This window comes from Zeugodacus cucurbitae, chromosome 3, assembly GCF_028554725.1.
Source record: "Zeugodacus cucurbitae isolate PBARC_wt_2022May chromosome 3, idZeuCucr1.2, whole genome shotgun sequence".
In the NCBI taxonomy this organism is placed as follows: Eukaryota; Metazoa; Arthropoda; class Insecta; order Diptera; family Tephritidae; genus Zeugodacus; species Zeugodacus cucurbitae.
In genome coordinates this window covers 46,664,487-46,677,679 of record NC_071668.1, presented here as the reverse complement: position 1 = coordinate 46,677,679, position 13,193 = coordinate 46,664,487, and the positions used below count along the sequence as shown (strand labels likewise).

The 13,193-nt window shown below is 33.3% G+C and overlaps 3 protein-coding genes across 6 annotated transcripts; 2 read left to right on the top strand and 1 right to left on the bottom strand.

The window, feature by feature from the left end:
* The first annotated feature begins 320 nt into the window (after nucleotides 1-320).
* Nucleotides 321-3,308, top strand: LOC105217963 (zinc finger CCCH-type with G patch domain-containing protein). The gene is made up of 6 exons (XM_011193246.3): nucleotides 321-481; nucleotides 550-813; nucleotides 869-1,108; nucleotides 2,019-2,250; nucleotides 2,318-2,484; nucleotides 2,538-3,308. Exons 1-6 carry the CDS (start codon nucleotides 449-451, stop codon nucleotides 3,120-3,122), a joined length of 1,521 nt encoding a protein of 506 aa, XP_011191548.1. The 5' UTR covers nucleotides 321-448; the 3' UTR covers nucleotides 3,123-3,308.
* Nucleotides 3,309-3,703: 395 nt separating this feature from the next.
* On the top strand, nucleotides 3,704-7,219 carry LOC105217965 (transmembrane protein 184C). Of its 4 annotated transcripts, none has more exons than XM_054226435.1 (7): nucleotides 3,704-4,368; nucleotides 4,441-4,718; nucleotides 5,076-5,211; nucleotides 5,293-5,363; nucleotides 5,418-5,514; nucleotides 5,848-6,250; nucleotides 6,302-7,219. In XM_054226435.1, the coding sequence occupies exons 1-7, from the start codon at nucleotides 4,069-4,071 to the stop codon at nucleotides 6,646-6,648; spliced, it is 1,632 nt and encodes a 543-aa protein (XP_054082410.1). In that variant the 5' UTR covers nucleotides 3,704-4,068; the 3' UTR covers nucleotides 6,649-7,219. The 4 variants fall into 4 exon arrangements, with proteins under 4 accessions (XP_054082410.1, XP_011191549.1, XP_011191551.1 ...); XM_011193249.3 differs by having other exon boundaries at nucleotides 3,706-4,368; nucleotides 6,392-7,219; XM_011193248.3 differs by having other exon boundaries at nucleotides 3,706-4,368; nucleotides 6,389-7,219.
* Nucleotides 7,220-8,294: 1,075 nt separating this feature from the next.
* LOC105217966 (uncharacterized) lies at nucleotides 8,295-11,963 on the bottom strand. The gene is made up of 5 exons (XM_029043861.2): nucleotides 11,474-11,963; nucleotides 11,123-11,407; nucleotides 10,428-11,047; nucleotides 10,192-10,363; nucleotides 8,295-9,071 (listed from the first exon to the last, which is right to left on the bottom strand). Exons 1-5 carry the CDS (start codon nucleotides 11,768-11,770, stop codon nucleotides 8,901-8,903), a joined length of 1,545 nt encoding a protein of 514 aa, XP_028899694.1. The 5' UTR covers nucleotides 11,771-11,963; the 3' UTR covers nucleotides 8,295-8,900.
* Between the last annotated feature and the right edge of the window lie 1,230 nt (nucleotides 11,964-13,193).

The window sequence follows — 13,193 nt, the reverse complement described above, 5'->3', positions numbered from 1 at the left end:
AAGTCGGTTATAATGGGAGGTTTACATTTTCTGGAGCACAAGACTTAAACTTTTGTAGAAGAAGTAACACTTTCTATATAATTAAGCATGAAGATAAGCAATCAATCAAAATAGCATGAAACTAAACATGAGATAGTTAATTTTGTGGTTGCTGAAGTTTCAAAACAGATTCCAAAATTTTATATAAGTTCTATAACTTACTTTGGATACTTATTTTGGATACTTATCCAAATCAATTTACATTTTAATTTTATTATTTAGTATTTATATTCTGGGTTAACATATTTACATCTACTGATGAATGTACACGGTATAAAAACGATGCCCTTACGTTATAATTGAATTTCATACACGAACTTGGCAATCTTGTTCTCAATTTATATTTGTTTACTAAATCAAATAGAAAAAATATTGTTTATGTTGTAATTCTCCTATTTTTCGACAAAAAATGGAAACGAACACCAGCGACTACGAATCACAAGTAAATATATCATTGTAGCTTTACAAAATCTTTAAATTAATTAATTAAAAAATCAAAAAATTGTATAGCTCCAAATTGTGGAAGAGTCTTTAGCAACTACTGAAAATGAGGAGGAACGTATTGCACTAAATAGTCTAAAGGCAGATCTTTTGGAACTTATTGAATTAACAAATCAGACAAATGCAGCGGAATTGTCTAATAGTGCCGATGGATGTAACTTCAACGAAGAATTGGAGCGGTTTAGAAGTGAAATGGCTTTATTAGAAAACGTTGAAAGCAATGTTCATGAAGTAACTGAGGAAAATATAGATGAACATTTAAACAAACTTCGAGTAAGTTTTTTTGTTAGTCTTCACTTCTTAAATAATTATAAAACTTTATTTTAAGGTAAAACTGGAAGATATGGTTGGTAAGAAGTGCACTGCCCCTCACCAGCATACCTGGGGTTCAGTTAGTTACCATAATGCCATAGTTTGTGGAATTGAAGACACAGCAAATATGGATAGCAATGGTCAATTAAAGGCTCGATTACGAGTATTGTTCACCAATCCTACCCATCGTGAGATGTTACCTTGTTCATTTTACCTTGAAGGAGAGTGTCGATTTGACGATACACAGTGTCACTTTGGGTCGGCTTTAGTATAGTATCCCCCGATTTCAGAGTTAAAATGGGTATGGTTGGAAAGAGGACGATCTCCAGATTACGAATATATATAATAGTTGCCGCAGGAGACTTATAGTTTTCGAGATATTCGCATTTAAAGTTGAAAATTTCACAAATTTTATGTGGCGATATTTCGATTATTACATAACTTTTAATTTATATAATGCGCTTATTATACACTAACACTTCACTAAATTGTTTCCACATACTTATTTTATATCAATTGGTTTAATATTTGCTTTAAATAAGCATTTTAATTTTTAAACAATTTTGTTTATATGCACAATAACCATGTTGACAGATATCAAGTGTTGCCAAATCTACATATTTTACAAACGAATAAAAGTTAATAAAAAAATTACATGATTTATAGTACATTTATTCCTGTTTCTTGAAAAACCATGATATTGGGTGGACCAGAGTTATTTTCCAAAAGCGCGGCCGAAGGCCGCAATTACAGAAAAAAGCAATACGCGAAAGATTATTATTTTTATTTTCATTTGTTTGGTTATGGCAACACATGATATCTGTCAACCTGGTTAATGTGCATATAAACAAAATTGTGCAAAAATTAAAATGCTTATTTAAAGCAAATATTAAACCAATTGATATAAAATAAGTATGTGGAAACAATTTAGTGAAGTGTTAGTGTGTAATAAGCGCATTTTATAAATTAAAAGTTAACTAATAATCGAAATATCGCCACATAAAATTTGTGAAATTTTCAACTTTGAATGCGAATATCTCGAAAACTATAAGTCTCCTGCGGCAACTATTATATATATTCGTAATCTAGAGATCGTCCTCTTTCCAACCATACCCATTTTAACCCTGAAATCGGGGGATACTATACTAAAGTTTCCCCGTCACTTTTCCCATGGCGAACTAATCGATGCCGAAAAGTTAGGTGAATATGCTGAGCCAGATTTTACACGACTCGCTCGCAATTGCGTAGTGCTAGCAAAACTGCCGGACCGCCTTTGGTATAGAGGTCGTGTGCTTTGCGCAAATTTCGTTGAGCAATTATGCCGTGTTCGTCTTGATAAGAAGGGTGATAAACGAGAAAGAGATTTTCCATTTGAAGATCTGCTACCGATATTTCATGGTTTGTAATAGTTTTTCATGGCCAATGTATTTATGAAGTAAATTAATGTATATTTTTTTATGAACAGATGATGATTTATCCAGCGGATCCAGTTCGAATGAGTCTTGTGACGAATTAGAAGAATCAGAAGACTCGGACGAAATCAAAAGCGCAAGACAAGCAAAATTAGTAGAAAAAAGTTTGTTTGAGTTTAAACCAACACAACCACTTGGCGAGTGGGAAAAATATACGCGGGTAGGCATTAATATTTCATATAAATTCATTATATATATTTAATATTCTAATAGGGCATCGGATCGAAAATAATGGCGAAAATGGGTTATGTTCACGGTACTGGATTGGGTTCAGATGGTAGTGGTATTGTCATACCTGTGACAGCTCAAATATTACCCCAAGGCTACTCTCTTGATCGTTGTATGGAGTTAAGAGAAGCTGCTAACGGAGACAAAGACTACTTCAGTATAGAGAAAAAACTACAGCAGCAAAAGAAGAAACAAGAAAACATTAATGCGAAAGCATATGAGCGCGAATTACAACGTACAGATGTCTTTTCATTTATTAATGACAATATTTTGAGCGGAGGATCTGAAATAAAAAAGGCAAAGAAAAATATATCCCTAAGTAACGAAACCACAAAATCCTTAAATGTGGCCAGTGTACGCCTTGCGGACGACATACGACGAAAAGAGCGAGAAATTGCAAAGATACGTCAATCTATGGCCCGTAACTCTGTCGGCTCAGATGTATACAAACGTACACAACAACAGTTACAAATTAAAACACAGGAATTAAAAGATTTACAAAGAGAGGAAACTGTTCTTTCCAAAGAACAAGCATCTAGAAAAACGAAAGATAAGCTTTCAGTATTTTAAGATAAACTTTATATGTTTTCCAACATATTATTTATTTTTAGAATATATAAAAGTACACCCTATACTAAATAATTTTATTATTAAATATTGTTTTAAAAGTGTTTGTGTCCTTGATGATCCCTACTCAAAAGAAAATACATTTGTAACTTCGTTGGTAATGTCAATAAAAATATTACTTTTTGTAAATTTTGCGATTTTAATAAGACTTAAACTGAAAAAAATTTCATTTATAACAATTTAGGAAAGGGGCTAATATGATGAACTAACACGAAAACAGTTTTTGTTCTTTCGGTTTATTTCCTTTTTTGTAAATTTTTTGTTAACCAGAACAGGTCGCAGTTTCTCCAGAATTAATATACATCGCATTTTTTCAATATAAAAATCGCATTCATAAAATTTTAAGTGATAAAAATCATTATAATTTCTATAGAAATTTAAATTTTTTAAAACAATTTCAGTTTAGATTTTTATGTTATGTAAACCCTGTGTTATACTTAATTTGCAGCGTTGCATTAGTCAATGAATCAGAGATGATTTTTTATACCAGTATTGGCACAACAAATTGTAAAATTTTAGCAGTTTTTGTTGTTGTCAGCGATATCTTTGCTATATACATACTTACGCTAAGATTGTTTTCATATCTCCTACATTTATTTACTTATAATAAAATTTAATAAAATACCCTGCATATAATCGCTTAGAAAAAAATGATTCGAATTTAATAAGTTGGTGAAGTAAATATGTACTCGAAAATAAGTGATATAAAGTATTTTCCGTCTGAAAAAACAAAATTTTAAAGTGGCCCATAATGCACTATCGGCAGATGCCAACTCAATTACAGTTCGGTTAGGAAATTGCAATCTGGGACTTTCTAACTGTGAAAAAATTATACCTAAACATTTTGGAAGTTGTATCTAATAGCTGTTATTAATAATTGTTCAATTAAATGTGTCCCATCAATCTGAGACGATTTTGTGAAGAGTGGCGTATCTGGATACGGCCACTTCTAATCGTCACCTACTGTATTTTTTTAATTATCGTAGTTCCTTTGCTAATTGTAAATACTGTTAAGGATGGATTCCAGCGCGTTGATCAGCTTATACTTATTGGTGGCCTATTTGTTTTATCAGCAGTACCAATTTCGATTTGGCACATTATTCAACACGTCATACACTTTACAAAACCGATATTACAAAAACATATTATTCGAATTTTATGGATGGTTCCAATATATGCCCTTAATGCGGTAAGCTTACATTTTTTTTTACATTTACAAAGATGTATAATTTTATTTAATGTTCGTTTTCACACATTGCAGTGGATAGGTCTGTTCTTTCCAAAGCACTCTATATACGTAGACTCGCTTCGTGAATGTTACGAAGCATATGTGATTTACAACTTTATGGTCTACCTGTTACACTATCTCAATTTGGGAATGGATCTGGAAGCAACCATGCAGTATAAACCACAGGTTTATCATTTCTTTCCTCTTTGTTGTATGAGACCTTGGGTTATGGGCCGCGAGTTTATACATAATTGTAAACATGGCATACTTCAATACACCGTTGTTCGACCCATTACTGCCTTTATTTCTGTGTAAGTATTAGTTTCGAATATTTAGTTCATTGAAGAATAATTGATTTTGATTGATTAATTTAATGCTCTGTTATACATTATATATATACACATTGAAAATGCTTTGTAAATATACATACCACCAGTTAATTAAATTACTAAAGTTCGTATATTACGTTATTTACTGTCTTAAAACACAAAATAAAAACACATAAAAAAACATCGTGGGGATGTTATTTAAAAATCTTAATCTGCTCGAACCTAATATGCAACCTAACCTCCTAGTCAGTATTTGAAATATTGTTTACACTATTTTGTTCTTATAAACCTTTCATTTCATTTGGTAAATAAACAGTATTACTTTATATATTTCCTCAGTATTTGCGAGATATGTGGTGTCTATGGGGAAGGAACATTTGCTGGTAATGTGGCATTTCCTTACATAGTTGTGATCAACAATATTTCACAATTTGTGGCCATGTATTGCTTAGTACTCTTTTACAGAGCAAATAAAGTTAGTATATTTTATGGATCTAAAATGATTTAGATCTATTTTGTATGACAAAGATTATATCATCTACATATATTTTAACAGGAAGACTTGAAACCAATGAAACCGATACCCAAATTCCTTTGTATCAAAGCGGTGGTTTTCTTCTCATTTTTGTAAGTTGTTTTGTTTCTTAATTTTATTTTATTTAAATCATTTTTTCTTTGCAGCCAAGGTGTAATATTATTTTTATTGGGGTACTATCAGCTTTTACAGAAAATAATCACACTTGGAGATATTGACACAAATTTGGCGTCTATGCTACAGGTATGAGTTTTATAAGAATATTGTACATGGATTACATCTAAATTACAATTTATATAGTATTTTTTCATACCACCTATGCTGGTATTGTCACTGGCAAAGCGAATGTATTTGGCGGTTGAAAATTCGACGTGTTCATATTGCGACTAGCGAATGAACACATTCGCTTAACTTTTTTGTTGCCATAGCTTTGAACTGAATATTGAATTCTGAATTCTCATGAAATTTCATCAATAATAAAAACTTATATTTCAAATATTTCAAACAGCGGAAGCTCCATAAATGTTACGCCATTTCGCTAATTGAGTAAAAATAAAATTTTCGTTAATTTTTCAGAATTTTCTCATTTGCATTGAGATGTTCATCGCTGCGGTCGCGCACATTTACAGTTTCCCGCATCATCCATTTCATATCAATTCGCCACAATATTGGAATAATCCAAATCATAATTGGTGCCGTGCATTCCTCTCAATGATGGACATTTCGGATATGCAACAAGATGTCACGGAACATCTCGGCGTAGTAAGCAGTTCGATCAGTCGACATTTTCAAGGACGGAGCACCTATCAACCTCTCTCTCGTGGACCCCGCCGTTCCAGTAGTGAAACGGAGTACCTGATGAGCAAGCGAGAAGATGGTGATAGCACTGCAGATGGCATGGTTAGTGACATGCCCACAACGAGCTCTATGATCGGCGATGTAATGATAGTTGGCGGCGGTAGCGCTGTTGTACAAAAAGGTAATAGAAAAAAATATAATACGAATTTCGCTAGTAAACCATTGGTTAAAGCCAATCGCTACGGAGCTACTGATAATCTTTTATTGCCTGTTGGCGAGGTCGCACTAACCACTGATTCTACATCTCACATCCACTTAGCAGGGAACCGTGCAGCGCACAACACTTCAGATAAAGCGCCGACAACTACCAACATAGCAACCGCTGGAACGCATTCCAATTTCGGTATAAATATACAAAAGCGGGAAGTGCATGCGCGCGAATACTCACCACAACAACTATATGGTGCGCCTGTGCCCAGTGGCAATAGTTTCTTGCAAGCACGAAATGTAGGTGTACATTCCGGCAGCATTCCCGAGGCAGATGATGATTTTGTCTCTTTAATTGGGGCTGGCAGATGACAGCGTAATCTTGAAAGTAGTAACCACAGTCATAATATCAATTCATCAGTGGTCGAGTCGACATCAATGTCTGTATCGGCATCGGTGAATTTTTCTAGTAGTCTTAAACTGTCGACCGGCGATAGCGGCAGTTGCAGCTCCTCTGATTGGCTAAGCACGTCGCACTCTGAAGAAAACAACGACGACAATGACAGCAACGACGATGACAACAACTTAACACCGAACGATGCTAATATTTGTGATATTCGGCAAATAAGTGACATAGGGGGGAATAACAGTGTTGGTGGTGCAAATGCTGCTTATAACATTGATGAAATGGAAATGTCACCGAACCACGCAGCCACGAGACGATCACGACAAAGACCTACTAACAACGAGCACATCACATAAATTGCGCGGCGACGATACTACACAGATTTTAATTTCTTGCTTAATTTTGTGTTAGTATGCTGTTATTATTATTTACTTTGTATGTTGTTAGAGTTAGATATGCTTATTATATACTATAATTTATATTGCTAACACTGTAGTCACGATGCAATGAAACCAATTATGATTTGTATACTGTCGACCATATGATGTATTATTTCAATTATTTTTTATTATTTTTAGTTTGTTATCTTGCACTTTGATATTTGCTTACGTTTTATATATAATCGCCCTATTATACTCCAAGTATATTTCGAATTATTTTTTAAATGCATTTTAATAACAAATTTTTCATACTATATCAAAAAATCGCAGTCATCCGTAGCGTAACAATGTGGCCTTTTTATATGAAAATCATAGCAAAATGAAAGATTTATTAAACAAAAAGACTGGGGGATTAAATTCTTTTCTAAAATCAAAATGCTTATAAAGCGGATTTATTTTACTTTTGCGTATATTAATCGTATATTTTTTATTATACCACGTGAATTCACCGATCATCGTCAAGGAATGATATTATCAATCAAAGCATGCGATTATATACTTTATTTTAAAGAAATAAGAGTCAAGTGGAAAACAACGAAACGAAAAGTTCATTAATGATTCATGTGATTAATGATGTAGAAATATGTTATATTCATAGACATAGTAATGACCCGAAAATCTATAGATTGAGTTTTCATAATAGTTGTCGAAGGAGGAAAGAAACTTTCAAATAAAATAAATCAAACTTGCATACACCATTAGCACAATTGGGTTAAAAAACGTATGAACGATTATAGTTAATCTGCGTTGGTACGATATATATATATATATATATATATATATAATTTATATTTACACTTTCACACTCTAATTAGACAAAAAGTTTGCAATTTCAATGTAGTTAATTAGAAATTATATATATACAATACACTTAAACAGGTAATAACTTAGAAAGTCCTGTTGCGAAATAGTAAATGCTTAAGTTACGAAGTGAAATTATAAAATATTATACAAAAATTTCCTTCATTCGGTGTATACAAAAATAGCCGCATTAGAAAGTTACTGCTGATAATTATAAAGAGTCCAAGATCCACATAAGAGTCATTCTAAATAAGTGCATTGCAAAAGTGATAGTAAAAGGGTTAATATGTTATTTTCCCCACTAATTCACTTTGGCTGTTGCATATTCTTCAACATATTTCATTGTATTTCCGTTGTCATAGTCAAAAGCCTTTAATATTATTTATTACTTTGAATATGTTTTATCGTTTTATTATCATTATGATTTATTACAATTAACAATAAAATGGACGTTTGAGTTTAAAAAAATAATTAAAATATCGGAATATTAAGTACATATTTTGACTAATTATGCAACGACTCTAATTTACAAAAGACCTTTTGGACATGCCAATCGAGAAAAATATAAAGTATATGTATGTCGTCTATTGCAAACAGCAAAATTTTAACAATTCAAAAAATTTCTGTACAGTCCAATTGACTGTCCACCGAGTACATACATACATAAATACATATATACATATAAGTACCCATTCTAAAAAACACTTTTAACGACGAAACTAAAAAAACATAGATTGAAAGATCGTTAAACACTTAAATTAAAACACTGGAATTATTGACTGACCGAACATTGCGTCCAGACATGTCTTTTCTGCTTTAAGGTCTTCAACTACCCCGAACAGTATAAGTATGCGTACCGCAACTGATTGGTTATGTACTCGTATACTCGTATAATTGTTGCTGATTATAATTATTGCTAATGCCTGTGGCTAAAGGCACGTAAAGATTACGCATTCGTCAACAAAGGTGTATATTTATCAATTATTGTAGTTTGTGCGACCGCCGAGCTCTAATAGGTAGCGATCAGGATGATCCATCCAATCGGCGGCTGTCAATTTTACAGTACGTTGCCGTTCAGCTTCCTTGATTTGCCATTTCTTTATATCCAATTGCACATCACGTGATGCTTTGTCACCACAGCCCCATACCTGTTGAAAAATACATTGAATGAGAGCATGCGAATACTTTGAGCTGCTAATAAAAGTGCGTGTACACTCATTGCTTCATCTTTCTACTTATGCATATACAAACAAAATTTGCAAATTTTGTTGACGTCACACCTGCATTCGTATGAATTTTATATGAAAACATACATATGTACGTGCACAATAGGTGTGACATTCGTACAACTTGGAATTAATTGTACATACATATATAGGTCTATAAAATGATCCAAAAAATATTGTAGTTATTATTATATGTATATGTTTTATTCCGCTACAATGAATTTCCATTTCCCATGGCTTACCTGCATTTATTTGTATAACATTCACATGTATAAATAAGTCTAATAAACAAAACTATGCTTTATCAATGAAACTGAAATATTTTATTTAATCAGTATAAATTAAAATACAGTTGAACTTCCCTAACTTGAATCACCATAATCCACAAAAAAAAACTTCGAGGCAGAGAGATTTCCGAGTTATGGAAGGTATGTATGAAATTTGAATTCTATTGTCAATTCAAGAGTTCGAATTAGAGAGAACTTCGAGTTATAGAAGCTCAACTAACTAAAAATATATAGTAAGTATTGATTCCAGTTTAGGACTACACATATTGGCGACATATCACAAGCTTTCCGTTAGGAAGTTAATGGACTACAACGTAATGACTCGAAGATATTAGCTTTTATAATAAACAACTAGCTAAAATTGTGTTTTAATATGTTTCTGTTTCAATATAATATTTCAAAATAATGCAGATTTGTAGCAAATAGGAAACAGGTTTTCAATAATAACAACAAATTAAATATTCATACAAGAGTTTAAAGAAATGTTAATGAAATTCTCATAGAGAGATGTTGTAAAAATATTTAAATTTTTTTAAAGAGTTTTTTCCGCACTAAATTATCGAAAATAATATTCGTTGATATTACTCGAAAAAAGTTTCATATAAATTCTAAAAAATTTAGTTTAATTAACTCTAACAGCAAAAATAGATTGGAGTGGAGTCTAGGCAAATACTGAGGTTGAAATATATTTGCAAACACGACAATAACCAAAACTAATTCAAATTATTTTTAGAAATGCATAGATTTGTACTGACCTCAATAGCTATTAGCACTGCAGCTAATCCTTTGCAGTCCACATTTTCGAAGTGTTCGTCGACAGCGATAACAGGTTTACGTGGATCTGAACCCGCACGCAGACCCTTAGGATAACCACGTATGCTCGTATTTAAGTACAGAATGTTGGGCTTTTTCTCCAATATCACAAATCTGCAATAAAAACATTTATTGTTTAATGATTATAATATGCCTTTGGCATATATAAAATGCTCACTTGGGGAAAAGTTGCACTATGCAACTGCCCTCGCCTCCAGTATATAAATGAGTTTCTTTCCATTCATTGGGCGCAGCAATACAATACGTCTGGTCATCCTTGGTATGTATCAATATAAGTGTTGGGCCGCGATAACCAAGAACGTGATGCAAAAAGCGATTAGCTCCCAAACCATGTTCATTTGAGTCATACAATAAAGTCCAATGAGATGGCATCATAGAAAGTTTTTCTTTAAAAATTTGAGCAGCAGATGATTTATTTGAATTAGGCGATTGTATCGTCTGCGGCTTAGAATAAAGTGGCGGAAGTCCTCCAGCTAACAACCACGCTTGCGATAACGGCATTAAAGATTCAAAAGTCGAGTCACCAGCATCCTTACCAGCTGCATCTGGGAATGGATTTCGTTGCTCCAAAATTGGAGTTTGAAGCTCAATACCGCATGATTGAGCTTGTTGTTCGAGACCTCTATAAGAAGTTGATAATGTATGTAAGCAATATTTGTGGACCAACAATACCAAACGAATAAGATTCTGTTCAAACCAACGACAAACAAAACCCACACTCAAGCTGTCGTGGCTAAAAAATATGGATTTAGTCACCGAACCAAATGTACGGCTAATCTAAAAATGTAGAATTCCATTAAATAATAAGTAAATTAACGAAACTTTGAAAGTAAATGAGACGGAGTTACGTACTGCTGGACAGAGCACTGCGTTGCCAGAATGCTGCATGGCAATTGTGTAGCAAATAAGCAGCAAACGTGTTACACCTGCCTTCGTAATAAAATCTGGATTGTCCTCCTCCGCGTACATTTTTATGTAACACTCTAAAATTTTTTCATCATCCATTATACCCAGAAAACGCTCACATTGTTGACGAAATGCCACAGTGCCCAAATAAGCAGTTCGAGCTTTTGATGCTGTATGCATTAGGCGAAATAACCTTTTGCCTAAATCAGCATATTGAGGAAAAACTTGTGACTATAAAAAGTGACACAGTATTTAATGTCACAGTGTGATAAAGAAAACAAAAATACCATTACTCACCACAAACACGTCTGAAACAATGCCATTGACACCGTGCTTGGCCGACTTCTCTTTGAGAATTTCGGATAACTTTTCTATAGGTACAAGTTGAGTTAAGAACTTTTCCGTAACATCCGCACCTGATGCAGATCTACTCATGGATCTCTCTGCCTTTAACATAGCATTATTATTAGCAATTGAATTTCCATCCCCTATAGGAATAGTTTGGATAGATTTCGGGGGTTTTTCCTTAGCACCACCGGATCCTCCATTTGGCGCATCGCTGCCGGAGTCGCTTCTGGAGTTTGAGTTTCCCATTGGTTTGTATTTCTATTTGCTAATGTAATCATTCACGATTTGAGAAAAGATATGGCAGAAAGTGCGTACTTTATCAAAAACAAGAAAGTTTGTCGTTGTACGACAACTAAAACGTCTATAGCAATACCAACAATTCAAATGGCGAATTTTTCAACTCTTATCTCTCGTATTTTTTTATAAGATTGACATCAGCTGTCATTATCAATAGTCATACAAACTTGCTTAAATATTCGAAAATGCCAGGGAAGATATTTTCTGTAGTGATCTTGAAAAATATTCGGATAAATTCAAAACAATTCCGAGAGTTGTAATTGGTTGTTTAACCTACATTGAGCGGCAAGTTTCCACCGAGTCACGGTATGTCAAAAACTTCAATACATTGAAATAATTAGCAAGGAAACTAACTGCCTTCCCTAAATAAAAGCGTCAGCGGCAAATGACTGTCAAAAAGTTCTCATACCCATACAATTTGTATGGCGCATATCGAAATAACGCGACAGCGACGCTGAGCGGTTGAAATTTTCTATTTTAAAATTTCACAACAACAATTCAAGTAAACATTTTGATATTTGACGTAAAGTTGCCGCTTTTATTTAGGCAGAGATTTATCCCTGATTTAGGGATGGCGGTTCGACGTTAACGCTGAGCGTTAAAAAGCCGTCTCTTCTACCGAGTCTGTTACTATTATAGACAGTTTAAAACTTTTTCCTTTTACAAATAATATTGACCACTAGATAGTTACCGGAATATTTCTTACTTTTGTTTTACATATGTACATATGTATGTATGTACATTTATACATATATACAGTGGAACTTCCATAACTCAAACTTCCCCAACTCGAAGGTCTCCATAACTCGAACTGTTGAATTGGCAATAGAAGTCAAATTTCATACAAATCTCCTTCCATAAATTGAACTTTTCGACCAGGGCATAATACAAAATTTAAAATTTTACTATGGAGGCAGTATTTTAAAAGAGTCTATATCGTTTGTATCCCCGTTCGAACAGACTCCCGGCGCTCTTACCATTTATTTCATCGCCCACTCCTACACTACGAGTCGCTGAAACTAATATATTCTCGTCAGAACAGGCTCCAAGTCTAATGAAATTATAATAGACCGATGTCTACACAATGCAACAGAATCCATCATGCATTACAGTTTTAAATTTTGTCTAAATGTATTTACTTAAAACATATCCATATCTATGCGCCCGCTACATAGTTCCAGCGTAGCTCTTTCATTCATTCCGTTACTCTTAAGAACACCAATTATTAGTTTTACAAACATTACTAGCGTCAAGCAAACACAAACTTATGTTAAATTCACAGAAAATACGAGTTTTCGTTATTGGCTTTAAATGATTATGTTTCTAATATTATCAATGCAAGGGAATGGTTTCAGTTGATGGAAGCTTCTTA

Coding starts and splice junctions, on each gene's coding strand:
- LOC105217965 (XM_011193247.3), top strand. CDS start 4,069: ATGTGTCCCATCAATCTGAGACGATTTTGTGAAGAGTGGCGTATCTGG. Junction 4,719..5,075: donor ATTACTGCCTTTATTTCTGT/GTAAGTATTAGT, acceptor ATATTTCCTCAG/TATTTGCGAGATATGTGGTG. Junction 5,364..5,417: donor GTGGTTTTCTTCTCATTTTT/GTAAGTTGTTTT, acceptor TTTTCTTTGCAG/CCAAGGTGTAATATTATTTT.
- LOC105217963 (XM_011193246.3), top strand. CDS start 449: ATGGAAACGAACACCAGCGACTACGAATCACAA. Junction 482..549: donor CCAGCGACTACGAATCACAA/GTAAATATATCA, acceptor AAAATTGTATAG/CTCCAAATTGTGGAAGAGTC. Junction 1,109..2,018: donor ACGATACACAGTGTCACTTT/GGGTCGGCTTTA, acceptor CCCCGTCACTTT/TCCCATGGCGAACTAATCGA.
- LOC105217966 (XM_029043861.2), bottom strand. CDS start 11,770: ATGGGAAACTCAAACTCCAGAAGCGACTCCGGCAGCGATGCGCCAAAT. Junction 11,048..11,122: donor ACGCAGTGCTCTGTCCAGCA/GTACGTAACTCC, acceptor CTACATTTTTAG/ATTAGCCGTACATTTGGTTC. Junction 10,364..10,427: donor ATAGTGCAACTTTTCCCCAA/GTGAGCATTTTA, acceptor TTTTTATTGCAG/ATTTGTGATATTGGAGAAAA.